The following is a 12,612-nucleotide window of genomic DNA, read 5'->3' as shown; positions in this document are numbered from 1 at the left end:
TTTCTGGATGATTTGTCTATTCAGTATTATTCAGAGGAAATTAAAGATGCTTACAAACAGAACAAATAATCAAGTAAAAGGTTGCTTTTCTCTACTAAGATAACATGCTTTCAATTTTAAGATAGTTTTATTCAGGCATCTTTTATATTATTAAGATTTGTATTAGCAGCAAATTGAGTAATTTATAGTGGTTAAGCACTATTATTCATTTAAAATTGGGGAAAATCATGATTTCTGGAAAATAGAAACTTTATAGGTTTTTTTAAAAATCTGCTTGTCTTTTGTAATTTTTATTTGTATTTGGGGGGGAGCATGTCTTCATTAAGTTACATCTAAAAGGAAATGCCTAATCATTGCCAAGTCCCTCTACTGAATAAGCAAAGTTGAGGAGATGCTTGTGATGCTGGCTGTAAGAGCTCCGTATTAGGCTGGCAATACCCAGAACTTCTTTTAAGACAGGACTATGGAGTGAAGTGGGTGATTGGAATCTTGCTTATAACTGTGAGGGCTTTAATCCTCTTTTTCTTCTATCTCACATACTATTGTGCAACTTTCCTTGGAATTGTTTAATTTACAATGTTTGGTAACTTCAAAGTTGATAGAATGGAATGAGGGATGAAACAGTCTTTTGGGACTAGATGAATAATATGGAATTATTTTATCTAAGAGCACTTACTCTTTTAAGTGATGGAAAAATGAGAACTAAGGGGACTTAGACTGTTTGCATATTGATGACACCAGCCATGCACATCCCTATCCTTGGCAGTACCAGGGGAAGAGGGTCTTCTGGAAAGAAGATTAGATGTCCTATGCGATTCAAGAGGATTAGAATGGCCAGTAGGCACATGCAAAAATGCTCAACATCACTAAGTATTAGAGAAATGCAAATAAAAACTACAGTGGAGTTTCTCACCTCACATTGGTCAGAATGGCCATCATTAATATGTCTACAAATAACAAATGCTTGAGAGGGTGTGGAGAAAAGGGAACCCTCCTATACTGTTGGTAGGAATGTAAATTGGTACAACCACTATGGAAAACAGTATGGAGGTTCCTCAGAAAACTAAATATAGAACTACCATAGGATCCAGCAATCCCACTCCTGGGCATACATCTGGACAAAGCTTTCATTCAGAAAAATACATGCACCCCTATATTCATTGCAGCACTATTCACAATAGCTAAGACATGGAAACAACCTAAATGTCCATCAACAGATGAATGCATTAAGATGTGGTACCTATATATAACGGAATACTACTCAGCCATAAAAAGAATGAAATCATGCCATTTGTAGCAATATGGATGCAACTAGAGATTATCACAGCGAGGTAAATCAGAAGGAGAAAGACAAATACCACATGACATCACATATGTTAAAATCTAAAATATGGCACAAATAAGCCTATTTACAAAACAGAAACAGACTCACAGACATTGAGAAGTGACTTGTAGTTGCCAAGGGAGAGGGAGTAAATTAGACTGCAAGTTTGGAGTTAGTAGATGCAGACGATTATATTTAGAAGGATAGGCAGGGAGGTTCTACTCTATAGCACAGGGAACTATACCCAAACTCTTGTGACAGATCATGATGGAAGATAATACACAAAAAGGAATGTATGTATATATATATATATATATATATACACACACACATTAATGCATATTTATATATATGCATATGTCTGAGTCACTTTGCTGTATAGCAGAAACTAGCACAACATTGTAAATCAACTATATTTTAATTAAAAAAAGAGAGAGAGAGGATTAGGATCAGTGAATGAATGTTAAGTGAAAACAAGTTCAGTTTAGATTACAAGAGCCACTTTCCATTATTAATAGCTGAGCTGCTACGGCATGGGGCATTTTAAAGGTAGTGACCTTACTACCTTTGAAACATCTACCTGCTAATGGCTTCTCAGGGGGGCCATTTCTAAAGAGAATCAAACCCTGAAGGTGTTCCTGGCTTAGGTGGCCTTTCAGGTTTCTTGGAATCTGTCTGAAGTTATGATTTGGTGTCTGTCTTCTCTGGGTCACTTGTTCCTCTAGTTTCTGCTTCACTTTCCAGGGCAGCAGACAAATTAAGATTCCCAGGTCTCCCCAGATTCCCACGGGAGGGTTGATTCAAGATGCACAGAAGGGCATTATTTTTCTTCAGTGTCCCTCAACTCCTGGAACCTGAGGATCCAAATTTCTCATTGATGTTTACACAGAAGGTGTATGGAGAGTGACTGACCCCAGAAGGACTTCCCAGACATGGGGTCAGCACCAGTGTTGAGAGCCTGTGGAGCTGAGACAGATGAAGTGGTGTGCAGCTCACTTCAAACCTTCCGGGAGCCTGCTCTGAGCTCTGTCCCTGTCCTGTGTCTACACCTTATTGATCCAGGTGTATACTGACTCAGGTTAAGTCTTTCTTACAATCTTCTCCTGGGGACAGTGATTGGAAGGCAATAGTCACAGCGTTTTGTCTCTGCGTTCTCTTAAGCCAAAATGATTCATGCCTCTCATGAGATATGATTTGGAATCTCTTTCTTCTGATCTCTATTCACCTCCATAATCACCCCAGGATTTTTTATTTTTCCATTATATCCAGAGCCCTTTTCCGGGGCTTGTAACCAAAAGAACCTCCCTTATATATTGGCTTAGCATCGTGTACAAAAAAGAAAATATGAGGCACACCCAGGCCTTCTTTAATTTCAAGAATGTGAAAAAATAGATTTCAGATCATCACGGCTCAGGTTGCTGTTAGAAAGGGTTGGATAAATTTTGCTCTGTTGACCCAGAAGAATGAATGGAGTCATGGCAGGGTGGCAGGGTGTAGTAGCAAAGGGTGGAGTAGGGGGCAGAAGTTTGGCCTCTGGCACAGCTTTTACATTGGCCAGGCAGCTGTGCTAGCTTTGAGAAGCTCTCATCTCACAGAGCTTCAGTTTCTTCTCATCTAAAATAAGAAACTTGGATCAGATGATTCTGGAAGCCCACTCTAGTTGCTAAAAGCTTTAATCCAGGCAGCTGAGGCACAGAGAGGTCTACACCTGGCCCAAGCACACAGAGCGAGGGAACAGCCTAAAGACTCAGACCCGGGTCAAGGTTGAAGATCTTTTAGACGACTTTTAAAGAGCATTTATGACCTCATGACATCCCCCAGTGTGGCGAGAGGCTGATAAACCCTATGCTTACAGAGGGTCAGAGCAGTACATTTCTTGAAAGACATGGTTAACATCTTCTATCTTGTGGGGAGGGATTTGATTATTTCTCCCAAGTCACCAGTCCAGCAGATATAATATTCACAGATTCTTTCTCCTCCCTACACTGGCCCATGTGATTTTTAGTTGCCCAGTGTTGACTACAGCAATATGACAGTGAATGCCCATGTGACGTGAAAACTACAGGAGGAAGTGAAAACAAGTTCAATGACCAACAGCAGGTCCTGAAGTCACACTTTTGAACAGCTCCATTTCCTCTTATTTTATTTGTCGGAGCCAGAAAATGACTTCCTATGTACATTCACCACTTCTACATCTATTGTCTCCGTCAGAGCCTTGTTTTAGAGGAAAAACAAAAAAAAACAAAAAACAAAAAAAACCCATAATGCTGCCACTGCGATCCCTGGCGGATGTTTCCGCCTGGCTCGCTCAGCTCGCGTTCCGTGGCAGCACCAGAAATGAGGTCAGTGCACAGAGAAGGAACTCAGCTGTGTTCCAGTGCTGGGACAATATCTGGACGTACCAGGAAAAGAAAAGGCAAAACCCACCTTGCGATCTCAGCTCCACTCCTCTTTCATGACACCACCTTGGGAAAAGGCCTTCCCCTCTAAGGCAGCGGATTGGCTGTAAAACGGGAACAGGAACGCTGGCTCAAGATTCTTCTAGGGATTAGCCGCCATGCATAACTGGCCCTGTAGCTCGAATAAAACATGTTTACAGTGTAGGGGAGTCAGGTCTTTGGAGTGATTCGCCCACAGGTTTGATATTTAACATTTGTCTGGTGAGTCTGGGAACATGACCCAGCGATGAGTTGAATGAATCACGAAGAATAATCTCCCATGGAGAATGTCTGACTCTGGGCAAGAGCAGCCCCGCATGAGAAAATCTTCTAGTCCAGGTGTGCAAGGTTAGGTGGGCTATTGTGCCCCTGAGTCTGGTGGGCTCCCAAGAGTGGCTTAGAGTAAGGGACTGAGTGACTCACAGAACAAGTTCTTGCAAGTTTGAGGCAAATCTATGTTTCTTTTGCCACCTCGTGAAGCGCTAGGAATCAAGCAGCTAGTTCCACCAAGGGAGAGAGAAATTCAAATAGTTGGGGCTGGGGTGGCTGAAGGAGTCCTGAGTGAGTGTGTATGTGTGCTGGAGCAGGATGTTCTCATTGAGAACATCAGGATAAGCAGGATTAATCCTAGTCAGTGTATCCCCAAACAAACAAGGAAGGTCGGGAAAGGTCCCTTGTCTAGGAAACACATGGCAAACAAGAGGAATCCATCTACACATCCACTGGCCACCTGTCAGGGACATGGTACCCACTGGTGAAACAATTCACAGAGCCTTGACCAAAGGTAGAATCAGAACCACTAGTGTAACTGAGCAGGTTCCTACAGGGACTTCCTGGGACAGACCCCTTTCCCATATCCTCTGCATTAGCTCTTCTCTGAAGTACCTAGAAAATAGTAACTGGTGCACATTTCCTGAGTTGTTTTGCAGATGCTAAAACCCCCACCAAATGGAAGGAATTAACTACCTTATGACTATGAGCACATAGCCCCCAGACCTACTGGAGCTCGAGGACTGATAATGTCAACCCTTGAGACACAGCCTGTTACCTCACCATCCATCAATCAGAAAACTGTGCCCAAGCTGATCGCATACCCTAAGATGCCTCTTCCTCACCTAGCCTTTAAAAATATGTGGAATCTAAAATATAGCACAGGAGTTCCCGTTGTGGCTCAGTGGTTGATGAATCCGACTAGGAACCATGAGGTTTCGGGTTCGATCCCTGGCCTCACTCAGTGAATTAAGGATCGTGAGCTGTGGTGTAGGTCGCAGACATGGCTTGGATCTCACATTGCTGTGGCTCTGGCATAGGCTGGCGGCTACAGCTCCAATTAGACCCCTAGCCTGGGAACTTCCATATGCCGCAGGTGCGGCCCTAAAAAGACAAACAAACAAACAAAAACCAGTGTAAAGCATGGCATTATATGTCTCTAAAAAGAAACAGATCACAGACAGGGAGAACAGACTTGGGATTGCCACGGGGAGGGGGGAGGAAGTGGGATGGACGAGGAGTTTGGGGTTGTTAGATGCAAACTATTGCACTGGAATGGATAAGCAGTGGGGACCTACCATAGAGCACAGGGAACTATGTCCAGTCTCGGGGTGAAAATGATGGAAGATGGTATGAAAAAAAGAAGGTATATATGGATATATATCTATATATACACCTGCTTTTGTATGTGTGACTGTGTCCCTATGCTGCACAGCAGAAATTGACACTACACTGCCAATCAACTGTAATAAAAAAGTAAAGCATAGAAAACAAACAAACAAACAAAATGCCCAGCTGAAACCTACTGGGGAATTTGGGTGTTTTGAGCACTAGCTGCCCTGAACTCCTTATTTGGCGCCTGTAATAAATGTTGTACCTTCCTACCTCCCGATCTTCTGCCAGTAGGTTGGCTTTACTGCGTGCAGGTGAGTGGACCCAAGATGGTTTCAGTAACATTAGCAAACTCAAGACCTGTTTTGAGGTTTCTTTTGCCATTGTTGTTTGCCTTTAGGGAGAGGTGTTTATACTTCATACTTTCTCTGGAGATAATAAGGAGAAGACTCACATATTTACACTCTATTTTTCTATTGCAGGGGAAAAAAGAAAGGAAGCTAAATAAAACTGCATAGTTTGTTGACTGAGAAACTCTGGACTTCAGATCTTGCCAAATACCTGTCCATGCTACACCTAGTGAGAAAGCATGGCTCCGTCACTTATCTGCCCAGCGGGCTTGGGGAAATGACACCTCAGAGTTCTCGCTCCTTTGTTAAAACCAAAATGCTGAGGATATGTGACATGGTCTTAGCATGCTTCTGGCTTCTCTGAGGCTTCCTCCTTCATCCTGCACTTGACCTCTCTCCCGGACTGAATGTGTGGCTTTGAAGAATCAAAGCACATAACTACACTGGCTTTCAGCAGATTTTGATACTTGAAAGGTGAGAAGGCTCATCAAGTAGAAAGTCTGACTTTGTGAATGATGTTTTATTTAACCAAGTCCCCCCACTGCTTCTGCACTGATCTCTCCAAAGGACAGTTTTCTTTAATTCAGGAACACTGGTGGGACTCGATCTGGGCTGAAATCACAAAGTTGTGACATCCTTGGGAAAATGTCACTGAAATGGGTCAGCCTTTCTATTTTGGAGCTGTGCTCATCTGAAAACATTAAAGGCTAAAAATAAGTGCACAGGGTACTCTCAGCTACTCAAGCCAAGCCAGTAAGTCTTCGAGAAGGTCCTTGGATATTAACACCCAGCAGCCTGCTATGACTTTCCCAGGGATTAATGTGGGCATTTTTGGAAGGCTCAGCCTCACTCACTGCCCTGCATCCCTTTTATGACAAGGCAGAAACTATCTGGACAACACTCACCTCTTGGGGTCGGGTGGGAGTCACAGGAGTAGTGTGGCAGGACTTCATGAATCCAACTTTTATGCCCAGCAGACACAGCATCAACCTGGCTGGGGAATGTCCTGAAACTTGTGCTCCAGTTCCAAACTCTGAATTTCCACATTTAACCTGGAAAAGCAAACACATTTCAACACCAACTTCATTCCTGTGCCTCTGTTTTTTCTCTTTGTCTCTCTATTGAACTGGTCTCTCACCCCATACGCTTCCCTGGTCTCTGTAGATCTAGAAACAAAAATACCCAGAACTGCCTCAGAGGAGAGAAAGAGAGCAGGGCTCTGAAGCCAGGCACACGTGGTGGTGCTGTTTAGTTTTGCCACTAACGAGCTGGGTGAATGATGCTACGTTGCACTTGTCTTCGTTTCTCCATCTCTGCCAACTAGAAACCACAGGTACCGTGTAAATTTGCCTTAAGGATGGGGGGTGCTGACCCTAACTTTCCCAGAACAGTGCTTGCTGCAAGAAGGCAGGTCCTATTTGAAAACTGGCTGTGAATATGATCACTGCTGCTTCTACTATTATGCTTGCTCTTACTTGGTTCAACACTTTTTCATTAAATGTGCCAGATCTGGAGCTATGAGGTGACCTTTGGCCTGATTTCATGTCTGGGTTTGGGGGTATCACTTGCTCCTAAACTCACAGTCCCCACACCGGAAGGCCCTTTGTTGTCCTCCATGGTCATGTTTGACCTGCCCAGTCCAAACGCCAGCTCTGGGTCACGGCTCCTCACCTTGTGTGTTGGAATCATCTCTGTGTCTGTCTTCTCTAAACAGTGAGCTCCTTGAGGACAGGGAGCAGGTCTGGTCCACGTCTCGTTACTTCTTCAGGGTTAGTACAGGTGAGGCATGTCTGATGTTCTCGGTCCTGTTTGCTGCATTCTGTGGGACACCATGTTCATCCTGGCCACGGTCGCTTCTTCCACCATGGCTTTGTAGCTGGATTTGGATTTTCAGTCCTCCTAGCCCATCACCCCTGTGGAGGGTGGGGCACCAGGAGGCTGCCCTGGCTCTCTGCCCCTTGCTTCCCTGCTGGCCAGGGTCCCACCGTGAGATGTTCTTCCCAGGGGTCCATTAACAATTCAGGCACATCTTGCTTATGGGAACACAATGAAACTTGACCTGAAAAAGCTTGGCGTGATTAGTACAGTCATAATAATTTATATAGCAAAGAACTTGGGAAAGAAGGAAGGGGGGTGAACAAGAAAGCAAGGAGGCAAAAAAGAAGGAAGAAAGGAAGACAGGACATTCTTTTAAGAATCTACTTTGTGATGAGCCCTGGCCGGCCACTCTGACAAAACCCTTGAGGGATAGTTTTTCATTTCTGTTCTAGTATTGAAAAGACTACATCTCAAAGAGAATACATGACTCTCCAAATCGTGTGTGTAATAAGAGGTAGCGTAACATTGGAAGTTGTTAAACTAGATCTCAGAGTTCTAGAAAGTGCAGGAGAACAATAAACAACCACCAGCCAAACCAAAAGATCTCTAGACGTTGTGTTGCTAAGCCCATTCCCACTTTGGCACGCAGACTTCAGCTCCAGGAAAAGCGTCTGTTACATTTCGTAATGGAGGATGCTAAAGGTGACTTAGAGGACTAGTGGTAAGCCCAGTGATCAGCGGAGGTCCGTTGCCAAGTAAGGCTCCAATGGCAGACACCCCCAAGGTTCTATTTTCTCCCTTTCCTTTGATGTCTTAAGAATTCTTTGCCTCCAGGAGCTGCACAGCCTGTTCGCTTCCTGCTGAAGTCCTGAGAGCGCTCTCTCCCCTTGACTCTGCATGTATGGGCACAGGGTTTACATTTTTCAATGACAGCTGAAATCCATAGAAACACACATCTTTTCACATTTGGAAGTAAAGCAGCCAAAAAAAAAAAAAAAAAAAAAATCTCATGACATGAGTATAAATCAAGAATCACTGTGCTCCTTTAATTATATATCTTGCCAAGGTTCTTGTTATAGGTTTTTTTTGAAGCAACAACTGATTTCTGATTATAAACAGAATGCAAAAATCTAGAACCTTCCTCTAGGCATGCTCAGGGTGTAGTGAAAATTACAAGGTCGATAATTACTTTACACATGAACGCACCCCATGATTCAGGGTTGCTTGCTTTCCATGTGGAATTACCCAGGCCTGGTCAGTCTCACTAGTTATTCTCAGAGAGTAATTCAGTGTAACCGCATTAGTTCAGAAAATATTAGCCAGGAAACCACAATCACTTCAGTGCATTTTGTCTTGCAATCTTCTCTTCTCTGAAAGATTATGGATTCTCCAAATCGCCAGAGAATATAAAAAAGGCAAGGTTTATGCACATAGATTGGCTCATAAAAATTGGAAATTTGGACACTGGTATGATCACAAATGCTTAACACCTGGCTCTCTCTCTAAATATACAGATAGGTGGATAGATAGATATACATACATATCTATATAGAGAGATACATATATATAATTTTGTTCATATAAAGTATATAACACACAATTTAATAATAAAATATATAATACTTTTTACTGTAAACTCCATGTAGGCAATTACTTCTCATAGAATGCTTTTGTTGACTTTTGCCAAACTCTTGTATCCATAGGCAAAATATGATTTTAATTGACAGGCAAGCATAGTTCCAATGTAAATGTTAACTGATATTTTAATTTATCTCAACAGAGTAAATAGAAGTGAAACAACAAAGAAGTATGTCTGAACTTCACTCACGTGTCAATACTGTGAGCAACTTCTTTGCTGAACTGGATAATTGTTTACAAATGCTGGAAGACTATTTACTCATAATATCCACAACATTTATTCACAGTGTTTCAGCTATAGACATTACACTCATGTACATTTAATCTGCATTAACTTTTTCTCCATGATTTCCTTAAGTTTAGATAAACAATGGAACAATAAACCAAAACCTGCATTATAGTAGTTGCCAAATTCCATGGTGTAAACATACCTTCCAGGGCTGACTTCAACCTACCAATGTGACATCACTGAACATTTAACTGGGAAGAAATTTTCCACACGCCATCATATGGTATTTTCAACATACAGTTATCATAGGCATAAATTACCTCAAGAGCATAGGTAATGGTAAAATATAGTAAATTAACCAGGAAATGGTGAATTTTCCATATTCGTTACCTTTGTTTTAAATATAATTTTACTATAAATCTATGTAATTTTACTTTTAAAAATTACGATGGTTAGCCATCAACTTACAAAATTCCAAAGTATTTAACAATTACAAAATTGTATAAAGCAGGTCCAGCATACCACGGAATTTGTGGTTGAGGGGAAAGAAAATTGATAATTTAGTGTATTTCAAAGCATTGATTTCAAAAGCATCGTTTTCTAACTCCAGTTTTTTGTTTAAACAAAAGCAAGAATTTCTGAATAAGGATTCTGTCACAGAGATTAAGGGTTTCCTACTCCTGACCCAAGCTTTTTTTTTTTTTTTTTTTTGCCTTTTCTAGGGCTGCTCCCTCGGCATATGGAGGTTGCCAGGTTAGGGGTCTAATCAGAGCTGTAGCCGCCAGCCTACACCACAGCCACAGCAACGCAGGATCCGAGCCTCGTCTATGACCTACACCACAGCTCACGGCAACACTGGATCCTTAATCCACTGAGCAAGGCCGGGGATCAAACCTGCAACCTCATGGTTCCTAGTCGGATTCATTAACCACTGAGCCAAGACGGGAACTCCTCCTGACCCAAGTTTGATAGAAATACTGCTTACTTGAAATTGATGAATATGGAAATGCAAGTACTGTGCAGATACAAAGACTCAATGCTTTGCAGATGAGATATAAGTATGAACACTGAACAATTCATTCAAGCAAACACCTTACTCATATATTTTCCTTACTCATACTAATAATTTCCTGAGTACTTCATCATCAGACTGTATAAGTTAATTAGATTCTGGGAAGAAATTCTATTAGGAGAAATGAGTTTAGGGTATGGGTAAGATTTGTCTTGTCTGTTTTGAATTTCTCCCATTGTTACATTTTGAAATTGTATTTAAAGATACATTTTTATGCTTTTACTATAAATATTTGTTTCTTAAGTCAATGCAGATTCAACCTTAATAATGAAACAAATAAAAAAAGAAGGTGCTAAAATTTAAAAAGCAAATGAGAAGTACTAGAAATTTCATTGAATTTAATTCAACATAGATCCTATAAACAATAAAAATTGATTAATTCTTAAAAACCTCTTCCGAGAGGACTGTTGAGGTTGTTGAAAGAGATAGATATTCACAAAGGATGACCAGTCTCCATTGTTATTCAGATATTCACCCCAACCAAGAAATTCCACTTCGTTTTTTTCCTTCAAAAACTTACCATTCCACATATATTAAAAGAATAAAAAATAATTATTGTGAAAAACTTTATCCCAATAAATTCAACGTCTTAGATAAAATGGACAACTTTCTAAAAACACACAAATTACCAGGAGTATTTGAGAAGGAAGGATAACTTGAATAGCCCTGTATTTATTAGAAAAGTTAATTTAGAGTGAAAAACACTCCCACAAAATTCCCTCCACCCCCATATTGTTTCACTGGGGAATTCTACTAAACTTTTAAGAAAAAAATAGTAGTCATTCTACCAAAAATAGTCCAGAAAATAGAAGAAAAGAATAATTTCCAGCTCATTCTAAGAGGCTAGCATCACTCTGATACCAAAACCAGGCAAAGCCCTTACAAAGGAAGATGACATCAGACCAATGTCTTCATCCACACTGATGCAGAATTCTTAACAAAACATTAGCTAAATAATACAGCACATTTGGCGTTTATCAGAAATGCCAGCTTGCTTTAACATTTGAAAATCATTGTAACTCACTGTTTTAGTCAGTTGGAGCTGCTACACCAAAAACGTAAGAGACTAGATGGGGCTTAACGAATTGAAATTTATTTCTCACAGTTCTGTACTCTGGAATATCTAAGATCAAGGTGCTGCGAGCAGATCTGTGTCTGTTGAGAGCCCTCTTCCTGGTTTGCAGAGCTTTGCATTGTGTCTTGGACAGGTAATATCATCTTTTGGGTTGTATCTTCAGGGTGGAGAGCAGAGAGAGGGGACGCAAGCTCTCTGAGTTTTCTTTTCCAAGGGCACTAATTCCATTGATGAGAGCTCCACCTTCATCACCTAAATGCCTCCCAAAGGCCCCACCTCCTAATACCTTCTCTCTGAAGATTAAGGTTTTAACATACAAATTTTGGGAGACACTGTTACTGCCAAGTGCTCCAGATGAGTGATAGATAGATAGATAGACAGATAAACAGATGACATAGATAGATTTTTCTACCAATGTAATAAACAAAAAATAATATCTCAGTAGATACAGAAGAAACATTTGACAAAATTCATCATCTATTCCTGATAAAAAACTTAGTAAAGCCATAAAAATACAAAATAAATAGGACCCAACAAAAATTTGATTTCCAAGGAGGACTTCCTCACAGATAGAAGGGAAATTTTAACCTCTTGCCTTTGAATTTCTCTTTCTACTTTTCATTCCTCACTTGTATGTCAAGTTCTGGGTTACCGACATAATTGCAGTTACTATACTTGGCAAAGAGTATTACTTGGGGTTTTAGGAAATCAGCCTCTGCCCCATACCAGGAATGCAGCTTGACTTGATCACTTTATCCCTCTGAACTTGTTTCTCTCTTTGTGAAATGGAAGTTTGAATGTGATCCATTTGAAGAAATGCATGTAAAGCTGTATTTTTTATTGTAAAGCCCTGTGTTTGCTGACTCTCAGGGTGTCACTTGCTTCTATAAGGTCTCTGCTGCCTCTTTGCTGTATCCCCAGGCGCGGGCCTAGCCCAGAAGAACTGGGACTCAGCAGAGGGTGCAGCGGAGCTGATGGCACTGTGGCGAGATGTTCCCACCGCTCGGCACCAAGTGAGAGGGACCTCAAGGCTTTCTATAATCACCACCAGCCACAGACATTGTCC

General features: G+C 41.3%; 1 protein-coding gene across 3 annotated transcripts in view; it reads right to left on the bottom strand.

Moving 5' to 3' along the window:
- The window catches only part of LOC146404955 (uncharacterized), a 57,224-nt gene extending 48,527 nt beyond the window's left edge, over window positions 1-8,697 (bottom strand). For 2 of the 3 annotated variants that reach the window (XR_014842610.1, XR_014842609.1), the window contains exons 1-3: window positions 7,386-8,697; window positions 6,620-6,766; window positions 3,752-3,895 (exon numbers count right to left, since the gene is read on the bottom strand). Coding sequence is in view for 1 of the 3 variants with exons in the window: in XM_085020136.1 (XP_084876262.1) it covers window positions 6,620-6,766; window positions 7,386-7,403 (165 nt within the window). In the remaining 2 variants the exon portion in view is untranslated. The remainder of the gene's footprint in view (window positions 1-3,751; window positions 3,896-6,619; window positions 6,767-7,385) is intronic. The other variant, XM_085020136.1, reaches the window with a different exon arrangement.
- Window positions 8,698-12,612: the final 3,915 nt, after the last annotated feature.

The sequence above is a fragment of the Sus scrofa genome, chromosome 3 (genome assembly GCF_054392235.1).
Source record: "Sus scrofa isolate SSC_HxYL_T2T_F1_AM1 chromosome 3, Sscrofa_HxYL_maternal_Yorkshire_Landrace_v2.0, whole genome shotgun sequence".
NCBI lineage: Eukaryota > Metazoa > Chordata > Mammalia > Artiodactyla > Suidae > Sus > Sus scrofa.
This window is presented reverse-complemented; position numbering and strand designations above follow the sequence as displayed.